Source organism: Hyperoodon ampullatus (assembly GCF_949752795.1).
Source record: "Hyperoodon ampullatus genome assembly, chromosome: 13".
In the NCBI taxonomy this organism is placed as follows: domain Eukaryota; kingdom Metazoa; phylum Chordata; class Mammalia; order Artiodactyla; family Ziphiidae; genus Hyperoodon; species Hyperoodon ampullatus.
In genome coordinates, this window is record NC_136926.1 from 43,473,914 (window position 1) to 43,498,479 (window position 24,566).

General features: G+C 44.0%; 1 protein-coding gene across 1 annotated transcript in view; it reads right to left on the reverse strand.

Annotated features, from left to right (window-relative positions):
- Positions 1–24,566, reverse strand: part of KCTD1 (potassium channel tetramerization domain containing 1) — an 88,442-nt gene that overhangs the window by 21,287 nt on the left and 42,589 nt on the right. The window contains exon 2 of the mRNA XM_079717964.1: positions 21,694–21,872. Within this exon, the coding sequence (XP_079574090.1) occupies positions 21,694–21,857 (164 nt within the window). The 5' untranslated portion in view covers positions 21,858–21,872. The remainder of the gene's footprint in view (positions 1–21,693; positions 21,873–24,566) is intronic.

The window sequence follows — 24,566 nt, forward strand, 5'->3', positions numbered from 1 at the left end:
TGTGCTACAGTTAAAGCATTTTGTATCCATTATCATTTATCTCTTTAAGGAAGGCTGAAACTATACACTTTAGTATATACTCAGTTAACAGAAAGCAGTCACATCTATAGTATGAACAGGTAGAGTGTTGGCTAATGACAAATAAATATCCTGTATCAGAAAATAGAATTTACACACTTGAAATCTCTTCCTTTGCCAAGAGGTGCATTCGATTTTCATGAACAGTGTAGGCAGGAAAATGGTTCCATTTTTTAAGAAAAGATTTTGTAGAACTCATAACGAGTCTCTCTCTGATTTGGAACACCACTTTATTGCTTTGATGATGATTTTGATTTGAAGATGATTTTGAAATTTTCTAATCTTATTGTTGAAATGGGACAGATGTAATGGTAAATCGACAATTCCATCCCTCTTAGAATACAACCAACCAACCAACAAACAGGAAAGCTGCTCCCCTCCCTCCCCAAAAAGAAAGACTTGTGAATTTGTTTCAATAAAAATCTTCTAAAGATAATTAGAAAACTCACGTCCTACCTGAAGGTAGTAAGCGCAAAGAAGAAAGCAACTAATTAGTCAGATCATATTTTTAAAACTCAATATATTTTTCTCAACTACTATTTTCATCCAACGTTCCACGAATTGAGGGTGATCATCCAGGGTGTAGGTTACAACCATCCTGGGATTCTTCCACCACATGCTACCTTGTCATTCATTTCTCATAAACACATCAATCAAATGGTAGACTATAGAAAGAAGAGGCAGTGAAACGAAAACACATTTTGTCACGTATTTATACTGTTTCCAGGACAGTTTGGTGCAGGATGGGAAAGAATAAGACTTGTTTGCCTATTATGAAAACATTCTACTCTTCACTGTTAATGATAAATTTACAGTTGACAGGAGAAGAAAAGAGAACTATATTTATTAAGTGTTTTCCAGATAACTTACACTCGCCTAAGCACTTTATGTATGCAACAAATCCATTATCCTCCTTTTAAAGATGAAGAAATAGGCTCAAAATGATGAGTAACTTGCCCAACTAGTTAAGTAGCATTGGGGGATTTGGGCACAGTCTGTTTGATCTTAAAGGGGCCTCCCTACAATGACTGGAATGAAAAGAATTACCACTGCTGAATGAAAGCTTTTGGTCTAGAGTTTTCATTTCTACCTTACATTTGTTCAGCAAGAGTTTTATAATGAAATCCAAGCGTGTACACTGATTATGTTTGTGGCCTGAAATAAATTAATATCAAAGATTACAAGTCACTTCACTAATGAGATGAAAAGTAAATATTTTATTCTTAAATAAATCCCAAGCTTTTAATTTTTAAATACTCAATTTCAAAATCTAGACTTGGAAGGTCGCCAGCACAGAATGAGTGATTAAATAAATCTTCACGGGCTTCCCTGGTGGCACAGTGGTTGGGAGTCCGCCTGCCGATGCAGGGGACACGGGTTCGTGCCCCGGTCCGGGAGGATCCCACGTGCCGCGGAGCGGCTGGGCCCGTGAGCCATGGCCGCTGGGCCTGCGCGTCCGGAGCCTGTGCTCCTCAACGGGAGAGGCCACGGCGGTGAGAGGCCCGCGTACCACAAAATAAATAAATAAATCAATTAATTAAATAAATAAATCTTCACGGAGTGAATGGGTAAAGCAAGTGACTGAGTGAGGAGGGGAATGAGGCTCCGCCAGTTACTAGCTGTAATCTGGGTGAATCAACTTCTCTCCGTCTCCATTTCTTTTATAAAAGTACTCTTTTTCTCAGGGTTGATGAAAAATTCAAGAAGAGTCATGGCACGCTCAAAAAGAACACGGCAAAAGAAGGTACCCCAAAGTAGCAAACGAAAACTACGAAACTACTATGTCTACGAAAACAGTTCTTAGAAGCCTGCGGGCACTGTAGGCAACAGGACTGAAGGAGTAAAAGGAACTATCTTGGCTTAAGTGTACTGATACAGACCTTTCCAAGACAGGAGAAACGTGTCGTGTAAGCGGTTTTTAGGATACCGTCAAAACAAAACAAACAAAACCCACCTCCAGCAGACACGGGAAATTGCGCATAGTTGCAATCAGAAGCGCCTTCGGATCTGACTTGGATGACACAGGAAAAGAGGCAAAGGACAGAGGAGGGAAATCTGAAAGAACATCCGGTGCGGGGGGTGGGGGTGGGGGTGGGGGTGGGGGTGGGGTGGGGTGGGGCGGGGCAGGGAGGTGACTGCGACCTCTGGGTGAGGCAGTGGGGAAAATGGAGTCTGTAGGTGGAATCATTCAAGACGAAAGGGGGTGAGAAGCTGGGAGGAAGGACAGGACTCCCCGCGTTAGATGAGAAACCCACCGAAGCCCCGGAACCTGCGTTGGCCCGGAACCTTCGCTTCGAGTTTGAGCCAGGCCGGGGAGGGCGCGCTCTGTGGACCATAAGGTGGGAAGGGCGTGGCCTTAAATTAGTGGGAAAACCCTCCTGCCTTCTGCGCGGGGCGGAAGGAGCTGGAGCGGAGGAGGACGGCGGGATCGGGAAGGAAGAGTCGGTGGCCACATGGATGCACATTCCTGGCTGCGGTGAAAGAGCCCTGGGAGAAGAAAGAGTCCCTGCGTTTGGGTCAACAAATGTTAGAAGTAATAAAAAAAAGACACGGCTGCAGATTTTTGCTAACTTTAAAAAGAGGAGGTTTTGAATTTGTGAAAACAATGTGGAAAGACAGGGTGGTGCCAGCGATCGTAAAATGGGGTCCTGGGTCGGTTTCGAGATTGAATGTGCTGTGGAAAAGCATTGTTTGGCTAAGCAAATAGAGGGGAACATCGACACAGGCTGTATTTCTTGTGGACATATGAATGGAGTTACAAATCAACTGCAGTGACTTGTAAACTCTGGTGCCTGAAAACTATGTGGAACTGATTACAGTTTACTAACCTTGGAGAACATTCCTGTTTTTCAACTGACCAAGACCAAGCTTGCTCCGGATGATGTACAGCTGCCTTTTTTTTTTTTTTTTTAAACACTCATTGAACCAAGTGGCAATGCAGGGAAAAACTTCCTTCCACAAGTTTATTTTTTTGACATTTATTTTTTAACATTCTACTTTGGACAGTTTCAAACTTTATGCCAAAGCGGAGAAAATAATATAATGAACCCCCATGTGTCCACCCAGCTTCTAAAGCTATCAATTCTTGTCCAGTCTTGTTTCACCTGTATCTCTATGCCTCCCTCTCCCCCTCTGGAGTTTCTAAGTAAATTGCAAACATACTACTTTTTTTTTTTTTTTTTTGCGGTACGCGGGCCTCTCACTGCTGTGGCCTCTCCCGTTTTGGAGCACAGGCTCCAGACGCACAGGCTCAGCGGCCATGGCTCACGGGCCCAGCCGCTCCGCAGTATGTGGGATCATCCCGGACCGGGGCACGAACCCGTGTCCCCTGCATCGGCAGGCGGACTCTCAACCACTGTGCCCCCAGGGAAGCCCCATATTATCATTTTTATCTGCAAATATTTCATTAATTAAAATAATTATAAAGGTTCACTAAAAAACTGCATTAACATATTAAAATACATTCCTCTTTTTTGCTTTTTAGTATTAACTCTGTTGACTACTTTTGTTTATGGAGGAAATAATGCAGCCCAAATCTCCAAGGAAATTAAGCTCCTTTTGGTGGAAAGTTAGTCGGCTTCCTCACTGTGGCTCCCCCTCTCCCTGGCATTAAAGAATGGTCTTAAATAAAAGAGAATATAGGGGGGCTTCCCTGGTGCTGAGGCTGCTGAGCCTGCGTGTCCGGAGCCTGTGGTCCGCAACGGAAGAGGCCACAACAGTGAGAGGCCCGCGTAACGCTAAAAAAAAAAAAAAAGAGAGAGAATATAGGGATAGGACCTGACTTACCTGGCTTAGTGTGAATCAATCATTGAGAATTTTTTCTTGTGTAGTCATTCATTTAGAGGACCTGGTTTCTCTAATTTACTGTGATTCAGTTCCTTAAGAATTTCTCTTTCCTCTTTTATTGTGTAGTCATTCAGTTATTCATTCATTTTTTCCACCAATATTCACTCAACCTGGCCATGTGAAATACAGGGGACGCAGTGGAGAATAAGCCACACTCTTGACTTTTGTGGAATTTAACAGTCTGTGGGGCTGGGAATGCAGATCAAGTGCAGTGTGATTGAGTGTGCCAGTGGGTATGCAGAGTGGGCTATGGGAGTACACAGGGAAGAAAAAGAAAGTCCACTGGAGAACCTGAATGATAAGCAGAAGTTGGCCAAGTACAGGGGTGGGAGGTAAGGTTAGATAAGAAAGGAGAGGGGTAGGGAAGATACAAAGGCTTGAAGCTGGAAAAAACCAGACATGTGATTACTCTCCACTGGGGCCAACTGAGAGATGAGGCTGGGGCAGCAGAAATCAGCAAAAGTCAGATCACAAAGAGCTGTGTAAGCCAGGTCAGGGAGTTTGGATTTGGTTCTGAGGGCGACGGGGACTGATGTCAGGCTATGCTCTCAGCGATGTTAAGGAAAAGAGCTCCTTTAGAAGTGAGACAATCAAAACACTTTATCTGAAATCACATCTCCTCACAGATGCAGCTTGTAACTTATCCAAGTCCTGCCTCCTTTGCTTTGCTTTTGACTGCATCATTTGTATAGAGCAGTGCTTCTTAACCCTGGCTGCACAATGAAATCACCTGGGGACCTTTTAAAAAATACAGATGCCCAGTGCCACATATTCTGATGTAATTATTGGTCGGGCTTGGGACCCAAGCATCTGCATCTCTTAAAAAGCTCCCCAAGGAAGTCTAATGAACAGCTGAGTTGAGAACCAGTGCAAAGGCGGATGAGCAGAGAGACTGAAGAGGAGCAAGTCAACGTCGTCGACTTGAGATGCTCTCAGTTAGTCATTCTGTCACTCTGAACTGTCACGGCACTTTTTCTTAAATAGCCAACCACACTTTTAGAGGTGACAGTCTCCAGGATGGCCTAGATCAACGTACCATTTTACAAATGCAGAAATGTAATGCTCAAGGATGCACAGCTGGCTAGACAGAGAGCTGGCTGGAAACCCTCCATGCTGCCCCTGGGGGGATGGGCAGAAGACAGTCACATTGAAGCCCATGGAGGACACCCTCCCATGAGTCCACCAATCAGTAGGATGTTACTTTTTTAAAAAATCGGATTTACAGAGTATTTTTCTATTGAATAATTTTGTTTTCAGAAGCACTTGTGGCTTCATACTTTTTTATGTCTACTAACTCAAGTTAGTAGATTGCCAACCAAGTTTCTGTCCTAATATATTATACCTAAGGAAGATGGTGAATGAGGTAGAGGGCTGGGTGAAGGTGTGTGTGTTTGTGTTGTGCAGTTGTGTGTGTGTGGGGTGTGTGTGTGTGTGTGTGTGTTTGTAGGTGTGGGTACACAAACGAGAGGTGTGTGGGGAGCTGTCACTGCAGTGGAATCCGGACTCGGAACAGCAGGGAAGGAAAGAGATGGGGACAGAAAAGTCAGCATTGCAACCAGTGGGTCCCCTTCCCTCCTTTCTGCTGAGATGGGAGAGGAAGGATACAAAATGGGTGGAAGGAAGAGAAGTGCTAGGTTGATATCTCAAACTTTTTGAAATGTGAGGGTTCAATATCGTATTCTGTTTTCGCATGTATATATATTTAAATTTATTTATAGTTTTGGCTGCGTTGGGTCTTCGTTGCTGAGCACGGGCCTTTCTCTAGTTGCAGCGAGCAGGGGCTTCTCTTGTTGCAGAGCACGGGCTCTAGGCGCGCACGCTCTAGGCGCATGCCGCGTAGTTGCAGCGCGCAGGCTCAGTAGTCGTGGCGCACGGGCTTAGTTGCTCCGTGGCACGTGGGATCTTCCCAGACCAGGGATCGAGCCCGTGTCTGCTGCATTGGCAGGCGGATTCCTAACCACTGTGCCACAAGGGAAGTCCAAGCATATATTTTTAAATGTCCACAATAAAAAGTTTTTCTTAAAAAAAGAGGGAGATTGCTAAGCTGGGTATTATTATAATGTTAAAAAAAATCACCAGTTAACTTACTGTTATTGAAACCTTACTTATCACACAGCATTTAATTCACTTATAACTGTTAACAAAATTCTAGAAATAGTTCTTTATAGTTTCAAGACTTGGGAAGTTTCATCTATATCTCATGAACACAGATAAAAATGAATTCAGAGCTTGTTATAGAAACGGATGGAAGTAATTTAAGAGAAGGAAGAAAATACCTTCTAAGTAAAAGCAAACAGAACAAATTATATCTACTTATGGGGAAGTAGCGTTTCCAGTACCTGTTCCCCGTGGCAGCATCATTTTCTTTAATGATACATAGAGCTGAAGAAAGTAGGGAAGAAAGGAAAGGCAAGTTTAAAATATAAGAAAATGTATGAGAGCGCCCACAATCGCGGAACTCAGCGTTTTGGAGAATTGAACGCTGACGGCAATACTGATGCCTCAGAGGGAGCCCAGAGCCACTCGGGGGGCTGCTGATCCTCCAGGAATCTCATGGCTTCTCCCCTGACTCATGGGGAAAGTTGTTTAAATTAGGAGAAATTACATGAACTGCTTATTATGAAAAATGTATTATAATTAACTTGGTTTTTTTTTAAATACCAGAATTTACAAAAGTAGCCTTTTTATTCCTACATTTATTGAATGCCTACCATGTTCCTGATGCTCTGCCAGGCCTCTTCAAATGAACATGATGCGGTCCTGCTGGGTGCTATGGAAGGACAGGGGACAGGGACCTAGCCAGCCCAGGGCAGGGAGGGAAGGCTTCCTGCAGGAGGCAACCCTGTGCTGGGTCTTCAGGATCACCAGGTGTAAGAGGAAGGGCACAGGGGCTTGGAGAAGGGATTTCAGGCAAGAAAGAGCCTGATGGGTGAGGTGGGCAACACCAACGACTGAGGAGCATCTCTCTCAAAGGGTCAACCTGAGCAGAGCCTGTGAGGGCACAAGAGCTTGGCCGTGGTGCCTTCAGTAATATCTCGGAAGCCCCTGGATGTTCAGCTCTGACTCACAGGCCTGGGTTGGAATCCTGGCTTTACCATCTTCAGGACCAAATCGGTTTGAGTTTTGATTTCTTCATCTGAGGAATGGGATAATACCCTGTCCAAAGAATTCTTACGAGGAATAAATGGATGTCTAATACGACCTACATTTACCGAGTGTCCTCTACATGCAGGGCACAGTACTGAGCCTTCACAACAACTCTGCTAGGTAGACACCATCACCCTCGTTTTACAGGTGAAGACACTGCAGCCAGTCCACCCGCGCTGAGGCAGTGGAACTTCAGAGCCCAGCTCAGGGCCACTCCCTTACTGCCCAGTGGTCACTCTGCCCCTCGGTTAAGCCTGGGCTCCATAAATGTTGACAGATTTTCATCCTTTGGAGATGACATGCAATGCCCAAACAGAATCTGATGGTATATAAAATCCTGTTGTGCATCTTGAATCGGAAGACTTTTTATTTCTTTGGCTGTGCCCCGGGGCATTCGGGATCTTAGTTCCCAGACCAGGGATCCAACTTGCGCCGCCTGCGGTGGAAGCACGGAGTCTTAACCACTGGACCACCAGGTAGGTCCCAGAAGACAACTTGTAGTTTTTTTTTTTTTTAATATATTTACTTGTTTGGCTGCGCCAGGTCTTTGTTGTGGTATGTGGGATCTTCGCTGCGGCACGTGGGATCTTTTACTTGCGGCATTTGAACTCTTAGTTAAGGCTTGTGGGATCTAGTTCCCTGACCAGGGATGGAACCCGGGCCCCCTGCATTGGGGGCACGGAGTCTTAGCCACTGGACCACCAGGGAAGTCCCAGAAGACAACTTTTTACATCACCTGGTCCTGCTCTTTGGTTTGAGCAAGTGTCTGTTTTAAAATGATTACGCGGGCCTCTCACCGTCGCGGCCTCTCCCGTTGCGGAGCACAGGCTCCGGACGCGCAGGCTCAGCGGCCATGGCTCACGGGCCCAGCCGCTCTGCGGCATGTGGGATCCTCCCAGACCGGGGCACGAACCCATGTCCCCTGCATCGGCAGGCGGACTCTCAACCACTGCGCCACCAGGGAAGCCCCAAAGGGCTACTTTTTAAGGTCAGTCCTGGATCAGAGCATCATGGTGTCCCATGGGAGCCCACTTTGGTATTTTTGGCTCCAGCGGTTTCTGTTTAGGCTTCCCCTTGCTTTCTCTGTGGGCAGGCGAGCCCGCACGTGTGCACCGGTCGGCACCCCAGGTCACCCCCACTGCTCCGAGTGGGCTGTTCTACATTTGGAGGTATTTGTGACACACTCCTTTTTTCTCTTGACTTAAAACTCTAGAATATGTTTTCCATTTTACAGTAATAATTACTATTCAGAGAAAAAATGTTATAAAACATTTTTTGAGTTTGTGTTAGGCACTCTGCTAAAAACTCTATGGACTATCTGCTTTAATCCTCACAGCAACGGTAGAGTATTTACAGGTGATACTTCGATGTTAGTGATGGAGAAACTGAGGCGCAGAGCCACCAGGTCACTGCTGAACTATGCAGCCTCCCGTCCTGGAAGAGGGAGGGCCAGCCCAACCTCGACACTGTCTCTGACTCTCAGTGTCCGTCTGTCCCAGAACTCTTGCTCCTTTCCCACTCAGACACCTCCCGCCGACCTTTCTGCATCTTGCAGCTCCACTCCAGTTTTCTTGTTTCCAGTTTCTTGTTACATAAGCAAACTCTTTTGCATGTGTTCCCGTTGAATTGAACTTATTTTTGAGTGACTGCTCTTATTCCTGGGATTCTGCGTGTTAGCAGCCCCAGCTGTTGAAGGAGTGCCTTCCTATATGATGAAACATCCCTGACTCTTCCATTTGTGCCCTCAATCTCCCTCATAAAATGGCATGAACTCAGCCCATCCCTGTGTGGCTGTGCTCTCCCAGTGGCCCCACTCTCTCCACCATACTTTGAGGCTATCAGTAAAAACAGGATGTGGAACGGAGCCCGTCCCCATTTCCTCTGGTATCTTACTATCCCAGGCTGTTGGAACTGGCTTACAGTACGTCACAGCAGTCCTTTCAAATAAAAGCATCCTATTAATTATATGACACTAGGAGAGGGCTAGGGCGAAGCCAGCTGTTTCTATTTTCAATTTAACAATTTTTTCCTACTTGTAATGGAGCCAGCAAAACAGCAGTTTACAGGGAAGTATTTACATATTTTGCTTAGTACCTAAAAGTGAAAAAGAGGCTTCACACAGTGCTTGATATAAAAAGAAAGAACAAGAAAAATATAATTTACTTAAAGGCGAGGTAAATGCTTTTTGAAAACCTAACAGAAGATGTATGGAAGAAAGTAAGTGAATCTATACTGTCTCCTTTGTATCCCTATCCTGCTACACACACACACACACACACACACACACACACACACACACGTCATTACCGACACCGTTCAAGAGTCTTATGAGTATCATTCAAATACTCAGGAGTATTGAAAGGTGGTTGGATGAATGAAAATCAATTATTCTGTCACTGTATGACTTCAGAGTGACTAGGAGGCTTAAAAACACTTTCAGAAACTAGGCTTTTGAATTTGAGATGACAAAGACAAAGGGAGGAGATTTAGCCCCAGGACTGTGAGTTATACCTCCTTAGAAGAAGGAAAGAAAGCTGCTAATTGGACAAGAGTCATGTTTACAGAGCTTCATAAGTACCTAAACATTTTAAAGAATATATAAAATGTCCACCCTACCCTTTTGTTGGAAACACTGTCTAATTGCCTCTTCAAACCACGATGGATGATGTACCTGGTTGGCTTTGTACTCTGAGAAGCTTAAGATTTTGAATTTATGGCGCAAGATTATTTACATAGTCACCAAATCAAAAATGACATGTGAAAAATATGAAGTTTGTATCAGCTCATGATTCAAAGACAACATTCTCGGGTGTGTGGGGTTGAGAAATAAGGAAAGTGACTGTTGACAGCACCTGCCTTTGGCTGTACCACGGTCAACAATGTGCTGTCACAGGTGTGTGTCTTGTGTAACCGTCCACGCCCTTCTGGGGCTCAGGCTTTGTTTATCACAGTTTAAGAATTTACCCAAAGGCATCAAGCCGGTCCATACACTCGCTGGGCGGTAGGTGCATCAATCGATGTTTCTTCCTGTCCCTTCCAACAAAAACCAGAACCAAGCCCTGACCTGCAAAACATTTGAAGAAACAAAAGTATCCCAGCTAATGACAAGAATTTCTCATGTTTCTTCTTCCTTTCTGTGATCATATATAGAACGGGACAGACTGCAGGAGTCATTTGATAACCATTTGCTTCCCCTATCTTTTGTTCACATAACTTTTCATTTGCAAGTCCTGAGTGAAAGTGCACTAAAGCCAAATCTTCTTTTACAAACAACTACTTTCTCGAAGTTCTTAAATCTATGTAAAGGATTACAAATGGGTTCTTCAAGAGCCTGTCAGGACGTGTATTTGGAAATACAAACTGTGTCGTCACCGTTGGGTTTTTGTGATGGTCACAGATGTCTGCCAGGGTGGAGACCAGAGCTTCATTCACACTGATCATGGCTCCCCAGGCTTGCTTCACTGTTATAACCTTTATTCCAGCCCATTTTAACGTGTCCAACAATTTTCTCTGAGTTCCACCCTTCACGCCACCTTGTTCCTTCTGTAACGTAGCATCAAAATGGTGATGTGATGAAGTACCTTAAGTACCACTAAGATTCTGGATCAGCAGGATACACTTAAAAGATCCTTCTTTTTTTCTTTGACATTAACGCTTTGAGATAGAAGGGCTTTCATTTTTTAGGTAAGCTCTGAAGCCCTCAGGACCTTTTAAGCTGTTTAAAAAAAAAATCAATTTTTGGAGGGGTGGCAGGCACCTAGCCAAGCCCTCATGAGGCTGGGTGGGAGTTCTGGAGCACGTTCATCTCAAATCATGGAAACAGGTCTGAGTGAGTTCAGATTCACCTCTCGGTTACGAAGCCCTCTGAGCCTGGTGAGGTCCGCCACTGTTTGAAAGTGGTGGTTAGCTGTTATGCACAGTTGTAATTTATCTTCTGAATATGGGGAACACAATAAGAAAAGTTGCACAGGAGTAAAAATAATCATTACCACCAAAAAAGATAAACAGCAAGGTCATTACTAAGCAAACCGACACATGGCGTTTATGTGGCAGCAGGAAGCCATTATCCAAGTGACTGTGTCATTTCTACTGACACTGCATCTTGATTAGATTCAGACAGTCCAGCAAAAAACTGTTATAATTGTGGGACTGAAGAAAGTTTTGGGGTTTTTTTTTTCACTTTTTTTTTTGCAAATGGAATTGCCACCCAATTGGAAATTCTGGGTGTCTGCCTTTGGAGTATGACCACATGAAATGCATACGCCTTGTAAGAGCACAGCTGACTTCTCATCCCTCACCACCTCTCACATCCCTCATCCTCCCACCAGGACCACCCTGGGCAAATTCAGAAGCCACACGTCAAGCATTATGCACCCACTTCAGCTTGTTATTTTGGAGACAAATTGTTGCTACTTTCTATCTCCAGGCACCTTGAGAGTAATCATTCAGAAGCATAATATTGATAATTCATCAACTTGAGTCAATAAATCCTGCATTTCTAATGAAAAGAAATGGCATTTTAATGGGTTATTTATATATTGATAATAGAACAAACTGCCAGACATGGCAGATGCAGTGAAATGGACTCTTCTAAGACCACAGCTCAAGTTTCAGCAGAGGGCATCTGGGTGTTCAGTGGACCCATAAGGGATCGTTCAGTGTGACTTTCAGAGTTTTAAGTCCTCAGAGTTTACATGCAAACTATAACATCATGTGATTTTGTTTTGAATACATGCTTCTCTTCAGAAATTAAGGGAGGGGAAGTTTATTTTCTGCATTGGCTTAATAAAAAAGACTCCCCCAACTTGAGAATAACTTGTGCATTGTTTTATTCCAGGCAAGAATACACACAGCATAGACACCTCACTGTATCCTGCACAGAGATATACGGAGAGATTTCATCTCTCTGCAAAGTAGACCATAGCGGTCTGGGAAGACGGAATTAAGAGCCCTATGGTAGACACAAGCTCTGGGGTGTGATATTTGGCCCACAAAGCTCTCTACATAGCCAAAATGTGGCTTGTCTTTTGGAAATTCACCTAAAATTAATGTTGGTTCTCATTTGCCATAAAAAGCTCTCAAACGAAGCACTCAACCAGAATCAGAGTTATGTGACCAGCAGAAACTACAGGATTTAAGGAACCAAAGTCATAGGAGATATGTGAGCTGGGTTGTGGAAAATACCATTGTCAATTTTAAGCCCTTCTAATGGAACTATTCTGAAGAACACAGTAAAGTGGAGCATATTTTTCACATATTAACCTTGTACGAAATTACCAGAATCTTCTACGAAATACCTATGAATTAACTTTTTCAAACAAGTAAATAGAACATATAGCTTATTATCAAAGTATTTCTTGTATGATGAGGCAGGAAACACGAAAGTACGATAACGAGCACAGGGCAAAAACTACGCTGGCATTCCCCAATGACACCATTTATCACGACAGATCAAAATGAGCACAGTCCGTATTATTGTCCCAAGTGCTGAGAATCAAGCCAGAAGCACTAAGAAAAGCCTCGCTCTAACACTGTGTCTCTAGCCACACCACCGCTGTCCCCACCGTGCTGCAGGGGGATGCACTGATGTTTCACTGCCCTGCTCTGCAGATCTGTGGCCCAAACTCGGAGATGCAGGTGGATTTCCTGGATGCCAATGAAAACTGCTCATTTCCCTCACATCCTGGGATACAGATGGCGGCCGGAGACAAGGAATCTGCATTCTTTCAAGCATCTGGAGATGATCCGAGGGGCTCAGGTAGGAGATTATCAGTTGGAGGAAAACATTCTGAAGGCAGGTGTCACCCTTCTGTTAATCTGGCTCATTGGTCTCTGGATTGTGACTGGATTGATTTATTCCCTTCTCCTTACCTTTTCCCTTCAGCGTAATTAGCCTAGAAATTTCCTTTCTGGTCTCTGCCTTGAAGGAAAAAGGATGTTAATCTTTGCTGCCCAGATTGGTCTGGGCTTGCCGTTACAATCTGACATCACTGTTAGCACCTGATGATTCAAAATGTTTGACCTTCACACTGAAGCAGCCCTGTGATGGCTGAGCTGCTCCAGGTCAGAACAAAACTCATTCAACTCAACTAAGCAAAACTCATTCAACATTCGACAAATATTTATCAAGCATTGCCAGGCACAGTTCAAAGCACTGAAGACTACTGGTAGATCTATTATTTGTTTTAAAACTTAAAGTGTAAGCTTAGAGGGCATGTTTTAGAAATAAATTTTAAAAAATTTTAAAACAATTTTTCTGATTGGTGCAGGCACGTGTGTTTTGTGCAGTGGTGTGAACCTGAGAAAGTTTGCTGCATCGTGGGGCACTCGGGTCCACTGCTCCAGTAGCAACGGGAAAGGGAGGAGGCCAGCAGAGAGGCGGTGACTAACACATCAGTGGACCTAGACACCCCTAACCTGATTAGCAGCCCTACCTATCCTGGCATCCGGTAGACCACTCCTTCCCGTGGGCACAGTGTGCTGGGGCCGAAGCTGGTCACTGAATGCTGTGCTAATGATTTTCTCTTCACAGGTCAACCCAGTGGCCATCAGCAGGTGGCAAGATCACTGGTCCAAGGCAAACTTTGTCCCTTGCTGTGGGACGACTGTGTGCACTGGACATGGGGGCATGAAAAAAAGAGCTTCCTGAAACCCACAGGCAAATAAGAACAAGATTTACTTATCCCATTGCCCAGTCTAAGGCAGTGCTTTGCAGACTTTTTAAAGTCATGACACACATAGAAAATGATTGCACTGTATTTGTATGACACTGGACGGCAGGAGACCAGGCCGGGAGCTCCAGCACCAGGGGGGCGGCAGGGCTCACACACGCCCCAGCACTGACCCAGAGTTAGGTGAAGGCCACCTTGAGAATAAAATAGCTTGAGATATTGTAGATGAGCTGCCCCCTTGGCTAAAGCTCACCTTTAGAACGCAGTTCCAGAAGGTGGGAAGATGGACTGCATAGCTGAACACGGGAAGCGTTAGCAAATCCTGTGCCCAGGTCCAGACCAATGAAATCAGAATCTTTGTGGGAAGGACCAGGTTGTTTTTTGAATCCCAGTTGATTCTAACATGCCCCCAGGGTTGAGAAGCATGGCTATAAAAGAATTAAAAAACCAAGGTCGGGCTTCCCTGGTGGCGCAGTGGTTGAGAGTCCGCCTGCCGATGCAGGGGACGTGGGTTCGTGCCCCGGTCTGGGAAGATCCCACATGCCGCGGAGTGGCTGGGCCTGTGAGCCATGGCCGCTGAGCCTGCGCGTCTGGAGCCTGTGCTCTGCAACGGGAGAGGCCACAACAGTGAGAGGCCCGTGTACCGCAAAAAAAAAAAAAAAACAAAAAACTAATGTCCTGGAGTCAGAGTGGGAGTTGGAATCCTGGTTCTTCCCCATTTGCCGAATAAGACTGAACACGTTGCTAAGCCTCGTAGAGCTGCGTGTTCTTATCTGCTAACTGGGGTCAGTAACAGCCCCTCCTATAAGCTTATGGCGGCACACTGAATGATATAGGTAACGAACCCAGTCCAGCTTTAAATGTAACTTTCTATTTTGAATAGCTTTATTCAATTATTTGACCTTCATTGTTTTGAGGATCTGGCCTCTGTGTACAGAATCTTACCCAGTAATTAATCCATATATCAAGCAAACTTGTGAATGTCCCCTGTGCCAGGCCGGATACTAGTTTCCAAGAACACAAGGATGAAAACTAAGTAAGAAAGTTTTTCAGGAAGAGGGTTTCTAGCTAAGCTGAGGCTGAGTTCTCGGCAAGTGAGAAGGTAGTAAGAATCGAGAACGTGACCTACAGTCCTGTCCTGAGTTGTTTCATGCTGAATACCCAGCGTTACTCCCCACCCACTGTTACTGCTCTGCCATCAAAGGCACCAGCACCATCTGTGGGGGCCAAGGCGGCCCTCACCTTCCTGGTCTAAGGATCAGGCTAAGGGATCCGCTGGCCTTGTTACTGTTTACCTCCAAGGGCCTTCTGCCCACATTTATTTTAACATCTGTTAACTCTCTACTTTGGTCAACACCAAATCTAACCTCAGTCACCACCAACTGCAAAATTACAGAAAATGTACCAGAAACAATATCACAGTTAGGACTTCCCTGGTGGCACAATGGCTAAGAATCCACCTGCCGATGCAGGGGACAGGGCTCGATCCCTGGTCCGGGAAGATCCCACATGCCGCGGAAGAACTAAGCCCGCGAGCCACAACTACCGAGCCCGCATGCTGGAACTACTGCAGCCCGCGGGCCTAGAGCCTGTGCTCCACAACAAGAGAAGCCACTGCAATGAGAAGCCCACGCACCGCAACGAAGAGTAGCCCCTGCTCGCAGCAACGAGGACCCAATGCAGCCAAATAAATAAATAAATAAATAAAATAAAAAGAAGTGACATTTGAACTGAGTTAATATTTAAAAAAAACATCATGGTTAATATAACTAGCAAGGTGATCTGAAGATGATAGTCTCGCCTGGAGCTGTTCCACACCCATAGCTCAGACAGTAGACTTCACCCTGTCCTTCCCTCCTGCTGAGATGAAGGGTGAACATATGTATTTGCCACACATCAGATAACAGGAGGTGAATCACAGAACTCAGAAGAGGCTGTTGGTCATCGAAAAGGTGTGACCTGTGATATTGAAGCAACAACAATCTGCTTCTACAGACTCTAAAATGTAAACTAGATTTTGTCTTGAAAATGTAGACGAACTAATAAAGATGAATCCTGAAGAAACAAACCATAGAATAAAATTATCTTTAGACTTAACATAGGAAGCAACCTACATCCCAAGGCTATTCATCCTGTTTTATTTTTCTTCCTACTTTACTTACTACCAACTCAAATAGTGTTAATTGATTGTTTACTTGTTTAATGTCTGTCCTCTCCTGCCCCCAAGGAAACGACAAGAGAGCAAGGACTTTTGTTGGCCAGGGTATGCCCTGGTTGACAAGGAACACAGAATAAATCTGTAGAATGAAAAAAAAGAACATGACAGGGAAAACTACAGGCCAGTACCTGTAATAGGGCTGCATTTTTCTTTAAATGATTGTCGACGATAAGACTTGATGAGCTAGATTACTTCAAAAGCTAGGCCTACGTTGTGCCCAAGTGGCAAAGAAAGTTTGCTGAATCTGCCAGCAGTGCAGCCTAACTTACTGAAGCTGGATTTTCAGCACTAAACAGAAAATCCAGTTTCATCGTTTTGAAAAAAAAAACACAAAAGTCTTTTGAAGCTGGTTTCATTTACTCTTTGCCTATATAAGTGAGGAACAGTTTTGGAAAAGCATTATTGTAAGATGAAAAGAAGAAACAGAGCAGAGGAAAACTTGTCCCTATGATCCTGGAGAAACTTTCCATTTTTCATTGGCCAAGTGCTTTTCCTCCTTTTAATCCCTCTGTAAACGAATTTTCTTTCTTTTTTTTTTTTAAGATCAACCAGTCAGAACTGCTCATTAGACTGTCCTCATTGTATGCATTTCCATAGGCATTTTCCCAGCAGCAGGGATACGTTCTTTTTCCATTTGTGCTGAGACTATATATGCCAGGTTGATGTCCACTCATCTAAAAACCCCCAATAACCTATTCAAGTTTTTTAAAAACTTGAGATAGATATTGAATTATAAATCATGCTGATCTAAAGAGCAGGTCATAATAAAAAGCTTTGTATTCAGTGCCACGCAATCATTCTGAAAGAAAGTTCAGGGAACTGTTTGGCAAATGAACAGGATGCATTAATTTGGGGGCATTTTTGTTGAGCTCCTGAAGCGCAAGCCTGTGTGATGACAACGTGGGATGCACCATGTGTGTCTAGGGACCATAGTGTGAACTGGAACTGTGAAGTCAAAGTCAGAGCACAGAACCCCCAGCCCTGACACGGGATTACAGAAAACTCCAGGGACTGGTGCACAGCAGTTACTTGGAAATCCAGACATTAGAATTCAATTGTCCTGAGAGTGCGGACCAACCCCTTAACGTTGCAAGTGCCCCACTTTCCCTCCAGTGCAGCTCCACGTAACCACCCTGGAATGGTCAGCACATCGGGGGTGAAGCCTGCCAAAACCAGATCTCTACTGGCAAGGCACACATGCCTGGCATCGCCATCCTAAAGCTCCAGATACACACACCCCTTGGGTGGCCATGGGTGTCGACTGCAACGTTGAAAGCTGAGTCTCTTGAGTTTTGCAATTACCTACATACGCCAGTGTGCTTAGTAACTGCTGCTATTTAGGAGAGACCAATTCAGCATAATCTCCTTATGTCGGAGTTAACTCATATACTTGGTTTAAAATATACAAAGGCTCTGTCAAGCAAGCAGATCGGATGGCTCAGGGGATTGTAACAGGAGATTGTGTCTTTCACCTCTAGGTTAGTAGCTCTTTTAGCTAAGATCCCTGCCTCACTGCCACCCAATAGGTGTGGTTAATCAGCAGTATTTGCCCACTTCTTGGTTTTAAAAAGTCCACATCTGAATAACAATCAATATAACTGCTGTTAATATTGTTTTCGTTTGAGGTGACAGTAAATGATGACACAGACCTAACTTTGAGCTCAGACTTACGTCTTCTTTTAAAGCAAAGAACATTTCTTTAATATCACACACACGTGTGGCTAAGAAGATATTTCACTGTCAACAATAGGAGATTTTAAAAAGGCCATGTACTTTGGTACCAATATTACTTACTTATGACAAATTAGATACCTAGATTTTTTGTTACCAATGATGTTAGTGGGTACCTTGGATTTCTGAGTCAGATATAATCAGGTCTGTCCTTAAAATTTGGGGGGCTCAGGGCAAGAGTACAAGTGAGGTCCACCTCCCATATGCCTACATATTTACAACTTAGAAATCAGGGTAACAAATTGTTAAATATGTTCTATCTTCTTTGTATATCTATTTAAAATATATATATATTTTTTGGTTTTACTTATTTGATGTAAAATTATTGCAGATCTGAACTGGGTGTTTTTCTTCGTGACTGTAATTCAAAATAGCAACCAGAATTGGAGACTTGTAGGCTCCCCTGAAAGGGAACAGTGTTTTTCACTGAGGTGGTGTGGATCAGCCTCTGTCTCATAAACACTTCCAAAGAACTGTTTTGCATCTCACACGAAATGTTGGTAAAGACAGACCACACCACGGATGTATGCAGCACTTCAGTTAATTTGAAGCCTTTATGTCCAGTCCTGTTAGCTAAAAACCACTCAATAGGCTTCCCTGGTGGCACAGTGGTTGAGAGTCCGCCTGCCAATGCAGGGGACACGGGTTCATGCCCCGGTCCGGGAAGATCCCACATGCCGCGGAGCGGCTGGGCCCGTGAGCCATGGCCTCCAAGCCTGCACGTCCGGAGCCTGTGCTCCGCAGCGGGAGAAGCCACAACAGTGAGAGGCCCGCGTACCGCAAAAAAAAAAAAAAAAGATAAAGGACCAGAAGGTGCAGGCAAGGAGGCCCTTGAGCCTTTATAAATCCAGGCAAGTATCCAGAAGTGAGGCTGTTTCTGTGGTCTAGGAAATGAAGGAATGGGATATATTTGGAATTTGGAAGGCAGTTTGAAAAGAAACAATTGCTGGGTTTGGCAGAAGATTAAGTATAAAGGCAATACAACGTGTTGGGCACAGGGCCATGTCGATCTTTCCATAATCACATTTAATCCTCCCAATAACCTTGGAAGAAGACGTATTTGTGTCTATTTTACAAGACAGAAGACAGGCACTTAGAAATTGGACCTATCCATGGCCAAACAACTATTAAATGGGAGCGTCAGCATTCAAACCTGGGACTAATGAACCACGTATTATTTTTGATGTTGCTCCCAGGACACTGGGAGCATAGAGGTGACAGTGAAGCATAGAGAAAGATCGAGAAAGAAAGATGAACAATTTTATCTTTTCTAATTAAGTTGGTGAAAGAGAAATTCAATTTATGATGCATGTAAGTATCAGGTTTCGGGAGGGGGAGGTTTAATGAGATTTTTTAAAAAAATCTGTGCATATATAGAGTTCAGTGCTGTCCAACAGCAATAAAGAGTGAGACCCATCTGTAACTTTGTGTTTTCTGGTAGCTACATTAAAAGAGTAAAAAGAAACAGGTGAAATTAATTTTAATATATTTTATTTAACTCTATTCTTATTTATACAACTCAATATATTATCATAGTATCACTCCAACATGAAATCGATATAAAATTTTTGAGATATTTCACATCTGGGGGGCACTAAGTCTTTAGAATCCAGTGTATATTTTACACTAAAAGGACATTTCAGTTTGGACCAGCCACACGTCAAGTGCTCAAAGCTGCATGTGGCTAGTGGTTCCCATATGAGACAGTACAGATACCGAGAGTGCTGAACCCGTACTGAGATCCATGAAACGTGATGCACGTCTCAGGGGGAAAATAATAAGGGACAAAAAGGGGACTCTTAGAAATACCCATGGAAAGTTGGCCTGAGGAAGGCGCTCCAAATGAGACACTATCAGAGGTCTTAAATACTGCCAAGCATCGAAACGATTGAAATGGCAAATGATTTGAGAGAGAGGAACTGAATACACTGAGTCCCTCACTGTCTACCTTATACCATGGCCAATGCGCCAAGTGACACCAGTGAGCTTCACAGAAGCCAAAACCCTGGTGGGCCTTAGTCAGTGGGAAGAGACCCACCCAGATGCAATGAGCACGAGAAAACCTACCATTTACATCACATGCAAATAGTGTAATGACTAATTTCCCTCCTGTATCACAGTCTAATAATCAGACTGAAGCAAAAGGCCACCAGATCAGACCAGTGCATTCTGCTATCGTCGAAACTTGCTTTTGACTCATGTTTGTTGGGTGACGTGCCCCCTATAATTAAGCGTTCATCTGAAGAGGCACAGTGATTTTCTATTGTCGATGTTGGTATTAGAAGGTTAGAAGGAATGGAAATAGACTTTTTTAAAAAAAAAGAACCCCTTATATAATGATACTCTTAAGAAATATAACCATCATGTAACAATTTTGTAGCATCCAATAACAATGCATTTAGGGAGGGTGGAGACTCAGTAATACTAACAACTGACTGATATGATCATTTCATTTAAAAATATACATTTTTTTTAATTTTTATTTTTTTGGCCATGCTGCACAGCTTGCAGGATCTTAGTTCCCTGACCAGGGATAGAACCCATGCCCCCTGCAGTGGGAGCATGGAGCCCTAACCATTGGAACGCCAGGGAATTCCCAATATACAGGTGTTTTGGGTAACTGAATTTATAACATCTACTTTTTAAAAATCATTTTGTGTCTATTGTAGAAATTAAATCTGGAAATTGAGAGGGAAAATATTTCATCTTTTCTCAACCTTCACATTCCTTCATAAAATATCAGATAGTGAAGTGAGACCAACAAAAACCAAAAAAGCAGTCTTTGTGCAGTTATGACAGTGATTTGTATGTCAGTGCTCTCTTCTTAGGCTGTAAGTTACCTGATACCTGTCATATTGTAGGACGTTCTCAGAAATGCAGTGAGTGCTTTTCTGAAGCCCAAGTGCTGTGTTTCCATTCCATTTGAGCAGAAACAAGCAGAGAAACACCCTTTCTCCTGACATCAGCCCACGTGAGCTCATGCCTCTTCCTCTACCCACCAGCCGAATGGCCCGAAGATAAATTCCCTAATAGGATCTGCCTCAGCCCCCAGATTTAGGTGGAGCCAGGAGGGGTGTCCTGGGGCGCAAAGTAAATTGTCTTCTTGGAAACTCCTTTAGAAGAGGCTGGGTGGCGGGACTCCCCTGGTGGCGCAGTGGTTAAGACTCCACATTTCCAGTGCAGGGGGCCCGGGTTTGATCCCTGGTCAGGGAACTAGATCCCACATGCGTGCCGCCACTAAGAGTTCATATGCCGCAACTGAGAGCTCATATGCCGCAACTAAGGAGCCCACTTGCCGCAACTAAGGAGCCCACCTGCCGCAGCTAAGACCCAGCCCAACCAAATAAATAAATAAAATTTTAAAAATAGAAGAAGAAATGGGTGAGTGGGGCGTGGGAGGGGAGTTCTCATCAGCGTGGTGTACGCGCCCATTTAGAAACCACTCTCCCCGTTCATACCCTTTTCCTATTTGCTTATCTGCCTTGAGCGTTCATAACGTCCACTGCTCTTCATTTTTTTTTTCAAACAAGGCTATCTTTCTGTACTTCTGCCAACTGTTCTAAATATACTGCCCTACTGATAAGAGTCTCTCTTTTTTTTTTCTCCAGTTCACAAGTTGGGCCAACTATAAAATTCTAAGACTTGATAAGAAAGTGTGTTTTAGAAGAAGAGAACAGAAGAAAGGTCAGGGGTAGAAATCATCATCCTGTGTTTACTACGCTGAGAAACGCGAAGCTCTCAGAGGAGTGAAATATCACAGAACTCCATCCAATCTCAGTGACACTTTCACACGTACTCGGCTAAGCTCTGGATCAAACCCTGACTCGTAGGAGATTTACGGTCATGTCCCAGAGCTGCCTCCATAACAGGTGGCCCACATGATGCTTTCATGTCCTACCCCCGACCCTGGCGAGGCTGCACTGCTAAGCTGGTCAAAGGAAAAACAGTTAGATCATCAAATACATGCACTCTGGAGCGTGACTTTGCGGCTTTTTGAATTACCTTGATTCGGGGTATTTGGTGAGGGTGGCCAGGCTGCTGGTGTACATGTGGCCGCCCACGTCGATGTGGACGGGTGCGTTGGATTTTGTGAGTTGTGCTGGAGTAGGAATGCCTTGGTTGTTCAGTGGAGATGCAGGAGATCTAGTGATCAGAGGTCTTGACATATTGGGCCGACTGTCCTATAGAGAGATAAGCAAGTTTAGACACGTCTTCGTTTGTGGAGAGAAAGGAAACCCATACATCCTACAGAAGAAGCCAGTGACTAGTGTTGATATTCGTTTGGCAATAAAATCTGGAAGATCAGCAAGCTCTCGCTTTTGTTGTAATGAATATCAAAAAGCCCCCCAAATCTGTAACAAAGAAAAGGAAAACTTCCCATGCTCAGAATCAAGGAGCTGAGCTAATGTTCATTTCATATCATCCCACACACTGTGATGGCTTATTTTACTAATGAATTCTCGCCTTTAAAAACTGGTTAATGGCATGTGGAGAACTACTATTCATTCCAAATGAAAAGATAACACTTAAAACAGTCCACTCTAAATAAAATACATATGCTTTATCCTTCTCTTGGAAAACGTCCTGACTGCTGTGGGCTCGGGACAAATTCAGACCTCCGGCACTTGGGTCCTGCAGAATGTTTTCTTCAATTTCTATCTTCCAAATCAGGAAAAAGAGGACATGACTGGTCTAGACACCAGCTCACAAACTCACAGCAACCTTGCAAATAGGCACCAGAAGTTCATCAGTCAACAGATAGAAAAAAAAAAAAAATCAACCCACACTCTACCCATCTGGTTCCTGCTTCTCTCCCTATAAGACTATGGGGCTGGGGACACTTTGAAAAGAATGTCCCCTCCAGTGATTAAGTATGTGCTTGGGAGCCATGAGCAAGCTGCTCTTCTGCATGCTGGGTTCCTGGAAGAGATCAAGGTCCCAAGGCTGGGCTGAGGCAGATGTTCGTGTACAATGTGCCGCCCCACAGGCAAAGGTACCACGGGAGCAAACGGAGCATCACGTGACGGCAGCGAGGGCGTGCTAAAGAAACTATACTCTTGAGAAAATAAAATACGACATCCTTTCCATGGATACAATATAAATATTTCAAACACTATTCAGACATGGTTGATTGCTTTTAAATTAGAGCCCAAACCACAGACAAGTCAAGTCAGGTCTCTGGCACTCAATGAAGGCGGTCAAATATTTAGAATCTGCGATTGAGGAATAAGCTAAAATAGCGCTTATGTCTGAATTCTGCTAGGCGAACGCCACAAGGATACTTGTAGATTTATAATTTAGCCAGAGATTGTTTGCAAACATGCAAACAATGTGTGGTAGCGCCCGTGATAAGGCATAATAAAGGGATTTTGAGAAATGCCTTTGATGGAGATTACAAACGGGAAGTCATCTAGTTTTTGTGCATAAAGCCCAGCATGATGAAATATAAATTTGCAAAACATCCTAGATTTTATGATCTGAAACAGCTTTAGGAGTTACCTGGGGCACAACTGTTAGACTAGTTAGCATTAACCACACGTCCAGGCAAGACTGGGAACGCACGTGTTTTCTGAAACTCCGCATCTACTGTGAACGGGGTGGTGACTGGGCCTTTACACAAAATGTTGACCATCTGTGTGGTGCTTTTCTCCAGGCTGAATTAAACAGAGCTCAGGAACAGTCATAGAAAAAAGAGCTAATGTTTTATTTCTTAAATTGGGTGGTGGGTTCGTGGATGTTCACTGTGTTATTCTTTATACATTCCTGTATATTTTTAACAATGCAAAATAGATACTAAAAAACACAACGGGGGCTTCCCTGGTGGCGCAGTGGCTGAGAGTCCGCCTGCCGATGCAGGGGACGCAGGTTCGTGCCCTGGTCCGGGAAGATCGCTGGGCCCGTGAGCCATGGCCGCTGAGCCTGTGCGTCCGGAGCCTGTGCTCCGCAACGGGAGAGGCCACAGCAGTGAGAGGCCCGCGTACCGCAAAAAAAAAAACAAAAAAACCCACAAGGGATGTTTGTAACACAGAGAGAAAAGTGAAAGAGGTACTGGATGGGGAAAAAACTAAAAAACAAGGACACAGTTGGTAGGAAATATAAAAGAGTTAAGGCTGGGAAATATTCAAAGTAGAATTTTAGAATTTGGGTGTCAGAAAATGCATTTTTCCTTTAAAAATACAATCATATAACCTCGACTTTTAAGAGCTACGTACTACCTGACTTCCTTTTAGAAAATGATTTCTTGGCTAAACACACACACACACACACACACACACACACACACACACACACACATCCCCGTCTCGGTTACAATTCAGTCCATCACAGCACTGCATCACCTGTAATAGTTTTTCAGTTAGACACATTGTAGATCCTGCCTCTGGGTGCTCGGGCGAAAATGAACAGTTTTGCAGGGTTAATACTGTAGTTAGACTGTGACCTCACTCAGCACAGCTCTAACTCTGTGAGGTCTACGGAGAAGGAGGAAAAAGTGAAAGCATAACTGATCGGTTGAAGGATTCCTGATTTCTCAGAATATATACCATGTACGTTGAAAATCGTGGATGTATAGATATTGCTAAATTTAAAATTAAACCAGTGTTTCCTCAGCTGGGGGGCTAGGGGTAGTGGGGGGATTAACCCTTAAGGGCAAGGAGGAAGTTTCCTAATGGCTTGGCTCGGGCAGACTAGTAAGACTTTTGTAAAATTGAAGTATAGTTGATTTACAATGTTGTGCTAGTTTCAGGTGTACAGCAAAGTGATTCAGTTATTTATATGTATATACACACACACACACTTTTTCAGATTTTTTTCCCTTATAGGTTATTACAAACTATTAAGTATAGTTCCCTGTGCTATACAGTAGGTCCTTGTAG